Consider the following 17078-nt stretch of genomic DNA (forward strand, 5'->3'; position numbering starts at 1 on the left):
AAAGGTACTTCACGGGACAGCAACAAAATGCTCCATGCTTTGAAATAGAAAATAAATATGTGTTGAATGTATGTGTGCTTACACTTAAGAACTGCATTCATTCATTCATTCATTCATTCATTTAATTTTTTCCCCACCTTTCCAAGGAACTGAAGGTGGCACAATTGGTTCCCTCTCCTCCTGCGTAGGGTAGCTTGGGATGAGAAATAGGGCCTACTCAGGGATTCCAATGACTGAGTGGGGATTGGAACACGGACTTCCATTAGTTTTGCACTAGGTATGTCACACGGTGTCTTCCTATGTTACGGAACTGTTTCCTTTATTTTAGGCGAGGCTGCAAAGAGGACACCTGCTACTGAAGCAGGGAAAGTTTGATGAGGCAGAAGAGGACTTTAAGAGAGTGGTAAGTAAGAAACCTTAATAAGGGGGTTATTGAAATATGGAACAGCGCCCCGTGCTGGAAAAGGGTGGTGCTTTGCACATATCCAGTGCATGTCACACAGGGTAGCTCCTTTGTCACAATGGCAGGATAAATATGTTTTAATTTGTGCAGTGCTAGGAACAAGGGGAAAGTGGGAGACTTCTCTGAGCATAAAACTGACTAGAATAGGGTACTGATATTTCAGTACATTTCCACAATAGAAGCAGCCTGGAAAGGAAACTGCTAAACTGAAGCAATAAACTAACAGCACAGTGCGCTTACTCTGATGTAAACCCCACTGTGTATGATATGATTTGTTCTCTACTCTACGCATAAATTTGCAGCTTAACTTTCCAAGCCCTTTGTGAATTTGTCCAATCCATTTTTTTAAGTCATCTAAGCTAGTAGCGACCGTGACATCTTGTGGCTGTAAATTGTATGACTTAAATATTGTGTGAAGAAGTGCTGGTGCAAATGGTCTCTCCAGATCTAACACTAGTCAGTTTCAGTGGATGATCCCGAGTTCTATTCCCTCTCATAAATTTCTCTTTCTTCACAACGTACAATTTCCGTATGTTTGTTTGCTGCGTAGCCAAATGTATATGAAGGGGAAGCAGCTGGAATGATTCAAGTTGTTATAACATTTTTGGGATGCTTATGACTGTAAATCAAAGATATTAACAGAAAAAAGGGATTTTGAAATCTAATAGGGTTTGGAGATTGAGAACTCTATCCAGAGACAGTTAAAAATCCTTGGAGACAAGAGAGCCATGATTTAAGCATGACTGACTTGAGGCCAAAGGGACACAGGTGGCGCTGTGGGTTAAACCACAGAGCGTAGGACTTGCTAATCAGAAGGTTGGCGGTTCGAATCCCCGTGACGGGGTGAGCTCCTGTTGCTCGGTCCCAGCTCCTGCCAACCTAGCAGTTCAAAAGCACATCAAAGTGCAAGTAGAAAAATAGGTACCGCTCCGGCAGGAAGGTAAACGGCGTTTCCATGCGCTGCTCTGGTTCACCAGAAGCGGCTTAGTCATGCTGGCCACATGACCCGGAAGCTGTCTGCGGGCAAATGCCAGCTCCCTCGGCCCATAGAGCGAGATGAGCGCAGCAACCCCAGAGTCGGTCACGACTGGACCTAATGGTCAGGGGTACCTTTACCTTTACCTTACTGACTTGAGGCCAAAGTATTAAAAATGTGAAAAACAAACACACACCTCTTTCCCAGCACAATAATTTCTACCATAGGTTTGTTTGCTGGTGAAACATAGGCAATGAGTGCTGTCTCTGATTTTAAAGAGTTCTGGAATTTCCCCCATCATGTGCCTGTAGCATTCTTAATGTGTTTTGTGATCTTGAAAAGCCTTTTTAAAGGTTCCATTGGTGACTGATCTTTGTTTCCAAGGGGAAGCTGTGGGTTAGAATCATAGAATCATAGAGTTGGAAGAGACTACAGGGGCCATCGAGTCCAACCCCCTGCCAAGCAGGAAACACCATCAGAGCACTCCTGACATATGGTTGTCAAGCCTCTGCTTAAAGACCTCCAAAGAAGGAGACTCCACCACACTCCTTGGCAGCAAATTCCACTGTCGAACAGCTCTTACTGTCAGGAAGTTCTTCCTAATGTTTAGGTGGAATCTTCTTTCTTGTAGTTTGGAACCATTGCTTTGTGTCCGCTTCTCTGGAGCAGCAGAAAACAACCTTTCTTGTATCCATCGGAATTGTCCTGTTCGTGCAAGGACTTCTGTGTACACAATGGGATGGCGGCTCCTTTCTCTGTGTGCCCCCCAATCTTTTTTGGGGGGGGGTTGGTTCCCCAAATCCTCCAGGAGAGGAAGCCCCATTGCGCAGAATGAAGGGCATGTGCTAATGGGACAACTTTGTTGGAGACCATGCCATTAGTCAGACCCAGGGCTGGTATAGCATCTGCCTGATATGCCTCATGGTGCCACTGGCCCTGAATAGCCCTGGGTGCTGGCCCATTTTAAGGCATCTTGATTGGGATTGATCACCAATAGACCCCACCCGTCCGTAGGCAAGAGTTTGCAGTGCACACAAACCATTGGCAATATTTAAGTTGGAGTTACAGTGATACCTCTGGTTACATACTTAATTCGTTCCGGACGTCCATTCTTAACCTGAAACTTTTCTTAAGGTACCACTTTAGCTGATGGGGCCTCCCGCTGCCACCGTGCAATTTCTGTTCTCATCCTGAAGCAAAGCTCTTAACCTGAGGTACTATTTCTGGGTTAGCGGAGTCTGTAACCTGAAGCATATGTAACCTGAAGCGTATGTAATCCGAGGTACCACTGTATATAGCAGCTCCTTTGCAAGATGCTTATCTCTTTTACTTATCCTTTATCATCATAGGGTGGGGTGGGGTCCGGTGCTCCTATGATAATCCAGTTTCAGAAACCGTTTTCCTCTCACATTGTAGATAACACTTTTGGTAGCTTCTGGTCTTTCTGTGCCTGTGTAAACGCCTATTAAATATAGCATCATACTTTCTAGCATTTGCCTTTTTGCAAATCAAACCTTTTTTAGAAAGGGGAGGCTATAAACAGAATAAATTACCGTATAAGCATTCCTTGAGAAAGTTAAAGTGGCGTTTTGTGTGCAGCTACGGTGTGGCGCCTTTCAAGTAGAATTAGTGTGTTGCTTGGAGGAATAAATTTAGCCCTCCAGATGTAAGGAATTAAAAGCGGGCAGGTGGCTTCATCAACCAGTTGTGCTGCTAAAGCCATAAAGTTTGGCTCTGTGGAAGATTGTTTTGTCTTTTATGTGGTGTGAGGTGGTTCTGTAGACTGCACCTGTAAAGGAGAGCTTTTCTAGATGGCTTCTGGAATAGATGAGCTCTTAGTAAATCCCACCCCTTGTCAACTGGCTTCCAGAGGAAAATAGGAAGCAGAAATGTAGATTTCACAGGGATTATCTTTCATGCTGCACAATGGAAATCTTTTAAGTGTTTCTTATGCTGTGTGGAATATATGCAACTGCAAAGATTTTTGCACTGTGGTAATTTGGGTGAATGTGTGATCAGTCCCAAGTGGGGGGACTGTGTGTGAATTGGGCCCTGGTGAGTTTGCCCCCTCTCTGTCTTTTTAAAATGGCATTAATACGTATACAGCGGTACCTCGCAAGATGAATGCCTCGTAAGACGAAAAACTCGCAAGACGAAAGAGTTTTTCGTTTTTTGAGTTGCTTCGCAAGACGAATTTCCCTATGGGCTTGCTTCGCAAGACGAAAACGTCTTGCAAGTTTGTTTCCTTTTTCTTAAAACCGTTAATACCCAGGGGGTGCAGTTGCGACTTGACTTCGAGGAGCAACTCATAGCACGCGGTGTAGTAGCCTTTTTTGAGGTTTTTGAAGACTTTGGTGATTTTTGAAGCCTTTCCAAAATCCGTGCTTCGCAAGACGAAAAATTTGCAAGGCGAAAAAACTCGCAGAACGAATTAATTTTGTCTTGCGAGGTACCACTGTAATGAAGAGGAGGTCTGGCAGAGGGTGCATAACAAACAAGAATTTTAATAACAAGGGGATTATTGGCGGCATAGCGGTGCAGTGTGCTGCTCCTTGCAATACAAAATTGAAATTGATAGCACAGGGACTGGAAGGTGACTCAGACAATTCCTAGTATGGCAAATTAAGGGAAACACTAGACCACAGGCATCATCTCTCGGGAACCACAAGTGGAAAACTTATTGTTCATTTTGTATTGTTCCACTAGAGGCCAGCAAAGACTATTATTGAAGACCAGCTTCTTTTGTCAGCTTCTTGTCAGTTGTGTTTTTCTAATGCAGAATGTCCTGTTAAGTTTTGTATCCTGCCTATTTGATTAAAATGCTGCCTAGCCAATAGAAGAGGGCCTTCTGGCGGTTCCCTAATTGCCAGGTTACAGGAACGAGACAGAGGGCCTTCTCAGTAGTGGCGCCCGCCCTGTGGAATGCCCTCCCTTCAGCTGTCAAGGAAATAAGCAGCTATCCTATTTTTAAAAGACATCTGAATTCAGCCCTGTTTAGGGAAGTTTTTAATATTTAATGCTGTATTGTTTTTAACACTCGATTGGGAGCCGCCCAGAGTGGCTGGGGACACTCAGCCAGATGGGCAGGGTATAAATAATAAATTATTATTATTATTACAAGCCTTTCTGCTTTAAATAGGCCCCAGTGTTTCTCTCAAGACAATGTGATTCCTAGTTATTATATATTTACAGTTATTATTATTTTACAATTATTATTTATTTTAGTCATAGTTCTGATTTGTTTGCGGGACAGTTATGCAGCAATGAACATTCATCCTGATGTGTTTGCGGAGTGTTTACACATCTCGATGCATTTCCCTGTCACTTTCCAAACCATAAAAAAATTCATAAAAAAAAGAAAAAATAGTACAGGATAGCTCAGTTGGTTAGAGCATGGTGCTGATAGCACCAAGGTTGCAGGCTCAATCCCCCTATGGGACAGCTGCATATTTCTGCATTGCAAGGGGCTGGACTAAATGACCCTCAGGCTCCCTTCCAACTCTATAATTCTCTGATTTGTTGCATTAGGGTGAAAGAGCCCTTTGCGCAAACCTAAAGTCATGCGAAGTCAAAACCAGATGGTGCCACCAGATGGCGCCAGAGAGCAAAAAAATATTTGCAATTTTTACATAGCATTTTTAAAATTTTGTTATGACGATTCAGTTTCTGACTTATTTATAGCGGGTTTTTCCTTTTATGTAGACCTCCTCCAGATTAGTGCTGGGAAGGAGAGAGGCAAGAGGGGAACCAACCAGAACTCCCCAGTTGCCCACTCGCTCCTCCTCTGCCTAACAGCTGCTTTGGTGCCAGCCATGGCATGTGATGATGGCGTTGGAGAGCTTTGCAGCTCCACTCCTGATGGGTTGCTCGTTTGATTGCATTTATATCCCAACTTTTTCTTTGGTGTACATTTAATCCCTGTAACAACCATGTGAGGTAGGTTAGACTGAGAGGCAGTGACTGGCCCAAGGGCACCCAGTTTCAGGAGTTCAGCCTATACCCGAGTAGGACCCTGGCAGAGACACATGCCCGACTGGCATGTTCTCTCCCTCCTGGTCGATCGTTCAGGAACTTCAAAAGCTTTCTTCAGCCTGAACATCACAGCGACTGATGCCAACCGACACCGGCACACTTAGGCATCTGCTGTCGGAATCTCTGCTCGATCGAGCTGATAAAGCTCATCCTCCTCCGGCCGAGTCTTCCAGAATCGTCTCTGACGTGATTGATGACCTGAGCCTCTGATAACGCTCCAGGCACATCCCCCATTCAGCAGAGAATCAAAGCAGCACGCGGAAGTGATGAGATTTATGGCTACATGCTTATGCTTTATTTTCTAAGCTACGCAGACAGAAAAAAAATACATCCTCTCTCTGTGAGAGCAGAGAGCAACTGAAGAACAAAAGAACAGGAAACCAGTAACATCACATCCATCTCCTGTCTTCCGTAAGACTTCCAACAGCCTGGAAGGTCTCTGGAATGTAAACAGAGTCTCGTGACTCTAAGCAGCTGCACAGTGGCAAACAGAAACTGACATCCACAGAGTCTTTGCAGCTTGCGTAACAGACCTCAGCAATTCAGCATTTTGGCTAATCTACTTTATTTACATATAAGCACACACGGAGCCTCAACATGGCTCCCTCTCTCTCTAGCATCAGGCAGCAAAGAGAAAAAGAACAAAGGACAATAGTCCCACTTCACAGAACACAGTAACACAAACATCCTGTTTCCGTCACTTCCCACTCTGTGGAGTCAAAACATACACCGCCATGTGATAGACAACAATCCCATGACTGCAGTCACGGAGCAGGAATTCTAACACCCAGTGAGGGAGGGTGGGGATTTGAACCCTGGTCTTCCAGGTCCTAGCCTGGCACTCCAACCACTTCACCACAACATTGGAGTGCCAAACACACAAGCAACCCATAAATGGGGCTAATGGCTGTCAGTTACCAAGTGTAGGCAGACCAAATGATAAACATACGCGAGAGAACCTGGCGTGAGGGTGCAATCCTGGGCACACTTACCTGGGACTAAGCTCCATTGAATACAGTGTGACTTACCTCTAAGTAAATGTACATAGAATGACATTGTTTGTTAAGGTGTGGGTGTCAGGTGTTTAGGTTTAGGCAGATATGAAGCCCTGATTCTCAAAGCAGTTTAAGAAAAGAGAGGGGAAGGAAACCACACACAGATCCTAAGTTTTGAATTTGTTGTTGTTTCTTTTGAATTATTTGCTTTGTGTGTGTGAGGTTTTTAAAAATCTGCTTTCAGAAATTGATGAAACGACTTCTAATGTGCCTGCTGGTGTTTTATGGATTTATTTTTTTTTTAAAATGTTGCACTGTGGGTTATAAGATTGGTTAGCTATGAAAAACTGATAAATTACATGACACCAACCTTAGGAATATGCAGGCTAGAAATGCAAGCTGATGAAGCTCAGTATGACAAATTGTTAAACCCAACACATGTCACTGTGTTTTTGGCTTAACAAAGCAAATAGATTCATAAAGCAGAAATGAGATGCACATGCAAATAATTTTTAAAAGCAGTTTGACCACTTCCATCTCATCTATTTTATACCGTTGTTAAACTGCTAATTAAGCTGTACTAAATGATTTTTTTTTATTACCTACATTAGCTTGCTATAGGGAGGTCACTGCAGTATATTTTTTATAGCCACAAGTTCTGCTGGCATCATTATTTTTATGGCTAGAAAGCTTAAGTTGACAAACTTTTGATGGATATTCCCTATCCTGGTGATGATTTCTTAGTATGACATTTTCTGTAAAAGGGTAAATTTCCTGAGAGAGACAGGAGGCCACTAAAAAGCCTACAGACCCATAAGCGATGTAAATATTAGGCCATTTATATTGCACAGTGACCACGCAGACAAGTGGCGGATGATGCAAACTGGATGTCACTGATGTGCTGGGATGTAGGAGCAAAATCTTTTGTAGCACAATCTAATGTCTAATTGGAAGTAAATCCTTTTGGTGGGGCTTACTTCCAGGTAAATGTGCATAGGACTGTAACTTCAATGCGTATGGTCTGAAAAGCTGGTGTTCCCCAGTTCTCTTGTCCCATATAATGGCTTGTTAATACATCAGTATGTCCAGGGGTTTTTTTGTGTGTTTTTTTGGATTCTTGTTACCTCACTTCCCCATGCTTTTCGACCCTAAGGTTACCAGATTTTTTTCAATGAATCCAGGGACACTTAATTAATTAATTAATTACTACACGTTTAGGATGTTGATGCTGCAGCGATGGCGGTGGCAGAGGGGTGGCCGCCGCCTTGACCTCAACCGCCACGTTTCCCCTTCCTCCGAGGATTCTGTCTGCTTTCTCCATGAGCCTGGGCAGCCACTGAGTTGTTGGTTCTTTGGTGGCGGTGATGGGGAAGCAGTGCGTGGCGGATCAGGCATGGAAGGTGGAGAAGGAGGGCCGAGAGCGGTGGCAAGGCTCAGGCAGCGTGATGCCTCCCTTCTCATTGGAGCAGACCCAATCCCATTCCTACTTGCGTGCAAGCAGGAGGGGGCAGGGATGCCTCAGCTGGGAAGGGAGGCTTCCGCTCCTGCTTGCACGCAAGTAGCAGTTGGGAGGCTGCTCCGATAGACAGCATGAAGCCTCCCTTCACAGCTTAGTAGCTGGGGTCAGGGAAGGTGGAGGCAGCCCAGAAGGTGCATCTGAGAGCCCCTGCGCTAATTTGCCAGGGATATTAGATGAAATCCGGGGACATTCCGAGGATGGAATTTGTTCGGGGACTTATTCGCAAATCCAGGGACTGTCCCCGGGAAACAGGGACGTCTGGTAACCCTAAGCTAGGAATGTGATTTATCCTCTGAAGCAGTGCTTCTCAACTTGGGTCCCCAGCTGTTTTTGGACTATGACTCCCATCAACTCTGACCGCTGGTCCTGTTAGCTAGGGATGATGGGAATTGTAGTCCAACCCAAGTTTGAGAAACACGGCTCTTCAAGAGATGGGAAACTTCTGTCTTTCCAGATGTTGTTGGATTCCAGTTCCATCAGCACCAGCCAGCGTTTCCCCCCTGCAATATCTACAGGTTAATACACACCTTAACTTGTTGAAAGACAACTCCCCGAACCCCTAACCATTTGGCATGTGGACTGGGGCAGATGGAAGTTGGAGCCCAATAGCATCTGAAGGGCACCAGGTTTCCTATGAAGATATTACAGCTGTTGTTGGAATGAAACTCGGGAACGTGACACATTTACCTCGTCTCCTCCTATTTCCCAGCCTCGATACCACTTTTGTGTGTACCTTTCTCTTTTTGTTCCCCTTGAACTCGCAGATTTCACTAGCGGGGGAAGTAAGGAGGATGTATGGCCTTGTTTGCTTTCTTGTTAGCGCTCAAGTGTTTCCGTAATCATGATAAATATATTTTCATAAATCAAAAGGCTAAAGACGCCTTTTAAGAGTGCACGTTCTGAACGTGGGGGAACTTAATCATCGTTTTATTATTTGTTCAAGTGTCAGATACACCAGGAACATTTCGGAGACAAAAGTAAGGCCCTGCCTTGTGTGCAGGGCTCACAGTCTAAATGACTGAAGAACTGCATGTCAGAAAATAGCAATGACAGGAGCTGAAGGCTTAAAAAAACCCTTTTAATTGGTTTGTGATTGCTTGCTTCCGTTCATCAGCTAACTCTGGGTGACAGGGACAGCCCTGGGCTTTTTTGCACCTGGAGTACAATAGCACTTCTCCCACCCACCATCCCTCTCTTTCTCTCAATCTCTCTGTCTTTCCTTTCTGCCTTTTCCTTTCTTGTGTTAAATGATGCACAGAGAAGGAGGTTGGAGAAATGAAAATTGTTTCCCCTCTGGAATCTGCTGTCCAAAGGGAACGCGTCATGATGTTTCATCGAAAGGTCAGACCTCCTCAGCGATAGGTGGTGGCTATAAAGAACATTTGGCTTGTTTAGAAATTATGTTTGTATTCATAACATGAGGCAATGCATATTGAAATTTCAATATGTTACACACATTTTCTTTTAAAATAAATAACATTTTATCCTCTAATATCCTGGAGTTATTCTCTCTCCCTCCCTCAACCCCAAATTCAGTAGTCTGACCTTCTGTATAAAACATGCCTTTTGCCTTGTTTTATGCACATAATTTATTTCTAACACTACAGTATTCTCCCAACAGCTTATTTAGCCGTTATAGTGAAATAGTCTGTGGGAGGGATGTGTGCTTTGCTAAGTTGGGTTATTTGGTTGGATTAGCTGCTGGGATTCAGGCTGACACATTGTCTCTATTACTAGCAAATTTCCATGTCTTTGGAGGTGAAAGGAACCCTTTTATTCTGTATTTCCCCTGCACGCTTGTGGCCTTTTATTTCACATTCTTTCTATAATTGTGTGAGCCAGTGTGTATTTTCTAAACAAAGCTTTTGTTCAACTCTGCACATCAGTTGTTTTGGCTGAACCAATTTGGTTCAGATGGTGAGTAAAATCTTGGGATCAAGGACATTAAATATTGGGGTGTTGTCATACGTTCAAAGCAACTCCTGGCACCATATTCCAAAAAACAATAAAATCTAAATCCTACAACTGATGGCCTCTAGAGATTATAGACCTCCAAAAATAAAGGCTAGTGATGATAGAATTTGGAGTTCAGCTACATCTGCAGGTTCTTCATCTTTTTGTTTAGGGGGTAATATCCAGACTTAGTCATGTTTACTAAAGACCCATTGAAAACAGTAAGTTTTAAGTTAGTCATGACTAACAAGCCCCAAGAATTTCCCAAAAGGAATTCAGTGGCATCATTTTGCTTTGTGCACGGCAGATGATGGGTTGTAGAATTCCTCCGTTCAGGGCAGTCTTTAACAGATGCGGCGCCGGGGTGCAAATATCCGCTCAGCGCCCCCAAATTACCACAGATGGGGGGCGCGAAGCTGCGCACTGCCAGCCATGGGTTGTGTGTGCGCAACTCTCCCCCATGCCGCTGCAGGGATCACTCTCCTCCCGAGGAGGTTTGGGAGGCAAGCTGCACGCCCTACAGCCATATGGTTGACGGTGCTCAGCTGGTGGGCGTGCAGGGAAAGGGGAGGCCGCCAGCAAAGCCACGCAGCTCCCCAACTCTCTGGGGCGCCCCTGAGAGGCCAGCACCCTGGCACAACGGACCACTAAGCCCTATGGGAAAGACAGCTCTGCCTCCGTTTCAGGTGTAACTTTTCTTTGTCTTTGTTAATTTTTGCAGCTTCAGTCTAATCCTAGTGATAAGGAAGACACAGAAGCCCGCACCCAGCTGATGAAGTCTGATGAGATGCAGCGCCTACATTCGGAAGCGCAGTCAGCATATCTCACGGGGGATTGTTACACCGTGATCGGTCTCTTGGATGAAATTCTGAACGTAAGTCTCAGAGGGGAAACGGCTGCCAAGAAATAATTGTGGGCTCTGCAGGTGGCAGATGAGCAGCTCCTCTTAACAAACTCTACCTTGATATAACTCAAAAGTCCTCAGATCAGTTCAGCTTGAGGTCATAGTGAGCATCTGGCTAATTGCCTGAATGGCTGAAATTTCACCACTGATTACTGCCTCAACAAATTAATTAGGTTGATCATTTATTATTATTATTTATTAGAATTTATATACCGTCCTATACCCATAGGTCTCAGGGCGGTTCACAGAAAAGATCAACATAGAAACCACAATATATATAATCAAAATAAGAACAACAACCCAATAACATGCCCCCCCCCAAAGAGCCACATTTTAAAAAGGCATAGGATGTCAATCAGTTCAACCAAAACTAATATATACATATATATATATATATGCATGCCAGCTGCTGGGAATCATTAATGGGGAAGGTGTTGTTTCGCTCAGATCCTATTTTAAGGCTTCCCATAGGTATCTTGGTTGACCAGTGAGAGAACAGGATGCTAGACTAGATGGACCATTGGCCTGATCCAGCAGTGTTTTCTTATCTTCTGAAAGTGGCCTCTCTCCTGAAATGTTCACATCCGCTTCTACAACAGGAAAGAAGATTACTGCAATGCGTTGTACATACGGCTGCTCTGGTTTGCCAGAAGCGGTTTAGTCATGCTGGTCACATGACCCGGATGCTGTGTGCTGGCTTCCACGACAACAACCCCAGAGTCGGCCACGACTGGACCTAATGGCCAGGGGTCCCTTTACCTTTACCTATACCTGTAGATCTCAGGGCAGCTCACAACATAAAATCACAATATAATAAATTCAAAATGCATAATAAAGACACAAACAAAGGCAACCCAATAATCTCATAATGTGTATAGAAATGGATCTTTGCCTCACCATAGAGGCGGCATCAAAGTACATTTATTGTCCTTTTTGTAAAAAATAATAATGCAACAACAAACGTTTTGGACCAAAGTCTCGTTTTCATTTTTGGTTTCTCAAGGTTTGTGTTTGGGCTGCAGAGATGCGGGAACTTCGAGCTGAATGTTACATCAAGGAAGGGGAGCCCGGGAAGGCCCTGAGTGATTTAAAAGCTGCTGCCACATTGAAGAGCGATAACACCGAAGCATTTTATAAGATCAGCACTATATACTATCAGCTGGGAGACCACGAAATGTCTTTGAGGTAAGGTTACTATTATTACCTGTAAGGGCAAAAATAAAACAAAAGTCTCCTCAGAAGTAATTGGGTGTGTCCCCGCCCCAAATCTGCACAGGTTGGAAATATGCTTTGAATATATGGCCCCATCCTGACTTACCCTCACAAGTTTACTATACTCAGTTATCAGAACTGCCAATCAGATTAAGAGGCTAATCGTAAGCCAACTAGCCAGTAAAGCTCCAGGAGAAGACATGATAATAGACCCTCCATCTATTATTTCTCATCAAATCACTGACACATCAATACAAGTAAAGGTGGATCTGGCTGGCCATCTCACCACTAGAATTAAGACCATTACTGGAGTCAAACAGGGATGCATTTTGGCGCCTTTCCTGTTTATTTTTTATATTAATGACATGGTTAAAGAACTGGAGGGCCTACAGTTTGCCCCTGTCACAATTCTCGACCAAAACTCTCAGTCTTAATGTATGCTGATGACCTAGTACTTGTTCCTAGAACCCAGGTGGGCCTGAGACAGCGGCTTGCAAAATTAAGTTCATATTGCACGAGGAATGCTTTATCTATAAACTATGATAAGACGCAGGTCATTGAATTTGGGAAGCACCCTAAAAAGCATGTTTGGCACCTGGGTGAACACATCATAAACCAAATTAATACATTTAAATATCTGGCATTGATTTATTCAGAAACGGCATCTTGGAATACACAGCTATCCAATATTAAATTGCAAGCCTTTAAATCAGCAAAAGCTATTTTGAAATTCACTGCTTGTAAAGGTGGAAATCTGGTTAACCCAGCTCTATCTGAAATATGCTTTGCCTTGGCAGAAACAAAATCTCTGCTTGCCAAGGTATCGTAGGAGCTTGGGAGACATATGTTGGGGAGAAATAGCTCAGGGAAACATTTATTCCTCCCAAGCCTATGACTTCCTCATTGAAAATCCCCCAGCAACACCCTCCCTTGAATCTTATTTTGGGTTTTGGGATTGGGGTGGTAGAGAAAGGAGGGTTCAAAATGCTTAAGTGGGGCCTGGGAAAAATTGGGTGGGCTGTGGCAGGAAGAGTTTTCTCTCGGTTTTTTCCCTTTGGCCTTCACATCTCGAGGGAGAAGGTAGGAGAAGGATGAGCGAAGCACCTTTGTCCGCTCCTCTGCCAATTTTCTTCCAAAAGTGCTTCCTCAATCCACCACATTTAACATGGAGGAAAGCACAGGGTTCAGAACCCCACCTGTTCCTTATGATGCCCATCTGCAATTCCTAGTCCTCAGCTGGTGCGTGAGCCTCTGCTTTTAGGCAAGTTGCCTTCTAAAACCAAAATATCACTCTCTCTTTGGAGATCTTTCAGAGGCATCACATCCCACGCCAGAAAGCTAAATTAAACACTTTACCCACAAGGGCTTTTTGGAACCTCAGAAACGGTCCCTCGTATCCCTGCCCACTTTTAGAACCTCAGAAAACTGTGTGTTGGCAATCCAGTGCAAATAAAGCAGGGAGAGAAAATGATTAAAATGAGTTCTTCCCAGAATGTAAATTCCAGGGGTTGCCTGACTGACTAAATTAGTAAGCTCCAGAGTAGCTTTTAGCTTGAAAAGAACCCTGTAGTATCCCCAGTGGGAGGAAACAGATTGTGTCCCACTCCTCTTTTTACATATATACCACAGGCCTTTGAGAAAACCCTTAATATCCCAATTTTTCAGGAGAGGAAATGAATCTGAGTAAGTGTGACCTGTGAAGGGGCACACACAAAATGAGTTTAGGAGCAAGATTTGAATCCAGGTCTTTAAAATCTAGCATGCTGTCCGCAGAATAAAACTGATTCGCTGCCTCCTTTCTCATTTTCCCCCTATAAAAAGTGAAGTGCGTGAATGCCTGAAACTTGACCAAGACCATAAGGAGTGCTTTTCCCACTACAAGAAAGTGAAGAAACTCAATAAGCAGATTTTGTCGGCAGAAGAACGCATCCAAGAAGGCAGGTAAGGTACTAGTTGTTAGGTGCTCTGTGAGGCCGGATGCCACTTCTTGGATCACACACAAGCAATGGGCTTACTCTGGGAAACTCTTTCAGAGTGAAGACAGAAACTCAGGCCTGTGATTCTTATCATGGTTGGTAATAGGAGATTTTTGCTTTTCTATCTGGGTGGGAACCTTACTAGGCCAAATCCCAAATAAAATGCATCCATGCCATTGAGTTTTGTTAGACAACAAATGCGAACGGCATGAGGTGTATTTATTGGGGATTTTTTCTGTGCTGCCTTCTAATTTCTGGTTTCTTTTTTCCATTTTATTATATGTATATTAGACTCACAACTGTCTCCCATTCAGATTACTAACCTCACCTAGATTGGCACCTGAGGTGGAAAATCTCTCAAGCTCCCTTTCCCTTCCCTGGCAGAAAAAAATACATAAAATAATTAAGCGCTACACTTTAATGACACCCCAAATTTGCTGCCTGAGGTGCCTGCCTTGCTCTGCTTCGTGGTATGTTCAGTAAGACTACAGCGTCTGGTGTCCCCAAAACATTCACCAGGCCCATCTTCCATTGGTTTGTTGCTCCAGTTTCCACATTTCCTACCATGTTATTTTTGTCTGAATTTCAGAGGCGTCTTTGTTTCTGTTCTAGCTATTGGCTCCCCCGTCATACTGATCCGGTTGTGATTAGGCTCATTGCTAGGATCCCCACCGCAGCCCCGAACAATGGCTGAAGCATTGCTCTCTGCATGTTTGATGGTCATTATGCAGCCTTTCAGGGGGCTCATAAGAGGGCCAGCACTAAACATTTCACAGATATTGATTAGAGAATGTGTGGTGGGTTTTCTGTGGCCACATAAACACACACACACACACACACACACACACACACACACACACGGCTTCTGGTGCCAAGAAGTGGGTAAGCCTGCAACTCGCAGTGCTGCAGAAATGACAAAGGGGGGAAAAGCAAAAGCTTCATTATCACTCCAGTTGCTGATAAATACAAAAAAATGGGGAATCGATTGGCTTTGTGAGTAATTAGAGAGGTTTACCACATGGCCTCTGTGGAAAGCTTTACGTAGTTATTCATCTCCCCAGTAAATTAAAGTGTCAGGGCTGTTAGTTTTAGCACTAAATGCCATCTCTTATTTAAAACGGCATTTTAATGTCTCAGCGTTTAAATGTGGAGATCACAGCATATTTGCAATTAAAATGCTGCAGCTGCCCATAAATAAATCTTCGTCAGATTGTTAGCTCTTGGGGGAAACAAGATCAAACCAAAGCTTTGGAAGACAGGAAATGTGCTGTGCACAGAGTGTGCTCCAAATGCCACGGTGCTCTGTAACCCACTCGTAGCAAAGGTAAATGAATGCCAAACCTTGGGGGAGGCAAGGCCTGGTTCGCTTGCAGTGCTGTGCCAGTTTAGTGCTACGCAAATGAGCCTGGGCACTCCTTCCTGCCCTTTACTCCACCATGGCTGAAAGCCCCCAGCCCCCAGTTTAAACTAACCACCGTTTGCCGTCTGCTGTAAATAGGTACCAAGATGCCATTGATAAATATGAGACTGTGATGAAAACCGAGTCCAAAGTTCCCATTTACACCACTCGAGCCAAAGAGAGAATCTGCCACTGCTTCTCAAAGGTAAATGTTTAGTTTCATCTTTTTTGTTGCTGTTGTCGGAAATGAATGCAAGCACTGACCCGGTTGGTCCCTCTTCCCTTTTCAGAACCAGCAGTCGGCCGACGCCATCAAGCTCTGCACAGAAGTTTTGCAGCTGGAACCAGATAACATAAATGCTCTCAAAGACAGGGCGGAAGCGTATTTGCTGGAAGAGCAATATGAGGAAGGTAAAAATTCAAGGACAGCGGGTGGTTTTTATACAGAAATCGGCAGCATGGGGCAATCTAGCTGTTCCCTTTGCCACCATGCAAAATCAGTCCTGTTGGAAAACGGATTAAGAATGACTGGTGTGCATTTATTCACATTCTTAATTCTGAACAGTCAAGTTGCTGTAGTAGTGTGCTCAGTGCATTATTCGCAGGCGTAACTATTCCTCTCTAAACTTTGCAGCAGAAGCCAACTCTGAACAGTGTGGATTCTCTGGGGTTTGCGCTGCTACTGCTGCTGTTCATGAAGTTACCTTTGTCTGATAAAGTATGCAAGGTAGCAAGCCTTGTTGCCAAGCCTGCCTCCTCCTTTCTGCCCCCAGTGTAGCTTTGCAACTAGTTTTTCCTGCTTAAAAAAAGCGCACACAGTGTCATTGTATATATAAATTGTTAAAAAAGAAAAAGGTAGCCCATTTGAGGCAGGGGATGAGAGGTCAACTCCACCATTTTTCAAGTTGCTGATTGGTATGTATGTCCAATACAGCATTGAGGGGGAAGGGAGAAAATAAAACTCTAGGAAGCCTTGTTTTAAAGTATGTTTGGGTACCCTTGCCGTCCTATCTGTTTAGGAATACTTGAGAACATTGGCAAAGTGCTAAATCTACACATTGTAGACAGGAGCATTATGTCTTCATCAGGTAAGCTTCACCAATGGAGACTTGAGAATTTTATCATCAAGATCATGGTAGGGGCTGTAAGGTTTCTTATTCTAACCCTGGGTTGTATCTTTCCTTACACGCAACTACTAAGAGAGCCATTCTCTGCCCGACTGGTACGATATAAACCCTTGAGTTTGTTTGGAGGTTCTAGCAGGGGAGCGGTCAATTGCAAAGGTGATTCAGACATTTAAGCTGGCACATTCTACCTGAGAACCCCTGATATTCTATCATATGCAACAAATAAGTTCTAGGAAACGTGACTGTGGTTTATTGTATTTGCAGTGCCTGATGTTTTTATGGTTTTTATGGTTACTATTGCTTTTCTTTTTGTTCCCTTTGTGACTGATGCCATGGCCTTTGGCTAGTCCAATAAAGTTTATGATGATGATGATGATGATGATACGAACCCTAAATCAGTCACTTTATTTTGCTTAAGTGGGTTTGTCAGCACTTCATGCTTTCCCCCTTTTTATCCTGACAATGTTTCTCTGAGGTGGATTCAGGGTAAGAGATAGCAACTGCCCCAAGATAATTTGATGG

At 43.9% G+C, this 17078-nt stretch overlaps 1 protein-coding gene across 1 annotated transcript in view; it reads left to right on the forward strand.

Annotated features, from left to right (window-relative positions):
- DNAJC3 (DnaJ heat shock protein family (Hsp40) member C3) overlaps positions 1-17078 on the forward strand; it is a 40781-nt gene that overhangs the window by 12574 nt on the left and 11129 nt on the right. The window contains exons 4-9 of the mRNA XM_081858180.1: positions 329-403; positions 10660-10812; positions 11846-12027; positions 13876-13995; positions 15529-15634; positions 15720-15840. Of these exons, the coding sequence (XP_081714306.1) occupies positions 329-403; positions 10660-10812; positions 11846-12027; positions 13876-13995; positions 15529-15634; positions 15720-15840 (757 nt within the window). The remainder of the gene's footprint in view (positions 1-328; positions 404-10659; positions 10813-11845; positions 12028-13875; positions 13996-15528; positions 15635-15719; positions 15841-17078) is intronic.

Source organism: Podarcis erhardii, assembly GCF_964252035.2.
Source record: "Podarcis erhardii genome assembly, chromosome: 4".
Classification (NCBI taxonomy): domain Eukaryota; kingdom Metazoa; phylum Chordata; class Lepidosauria; order Squamata; family Lacertidae; genus Podarcis; species Podarcis erhardii.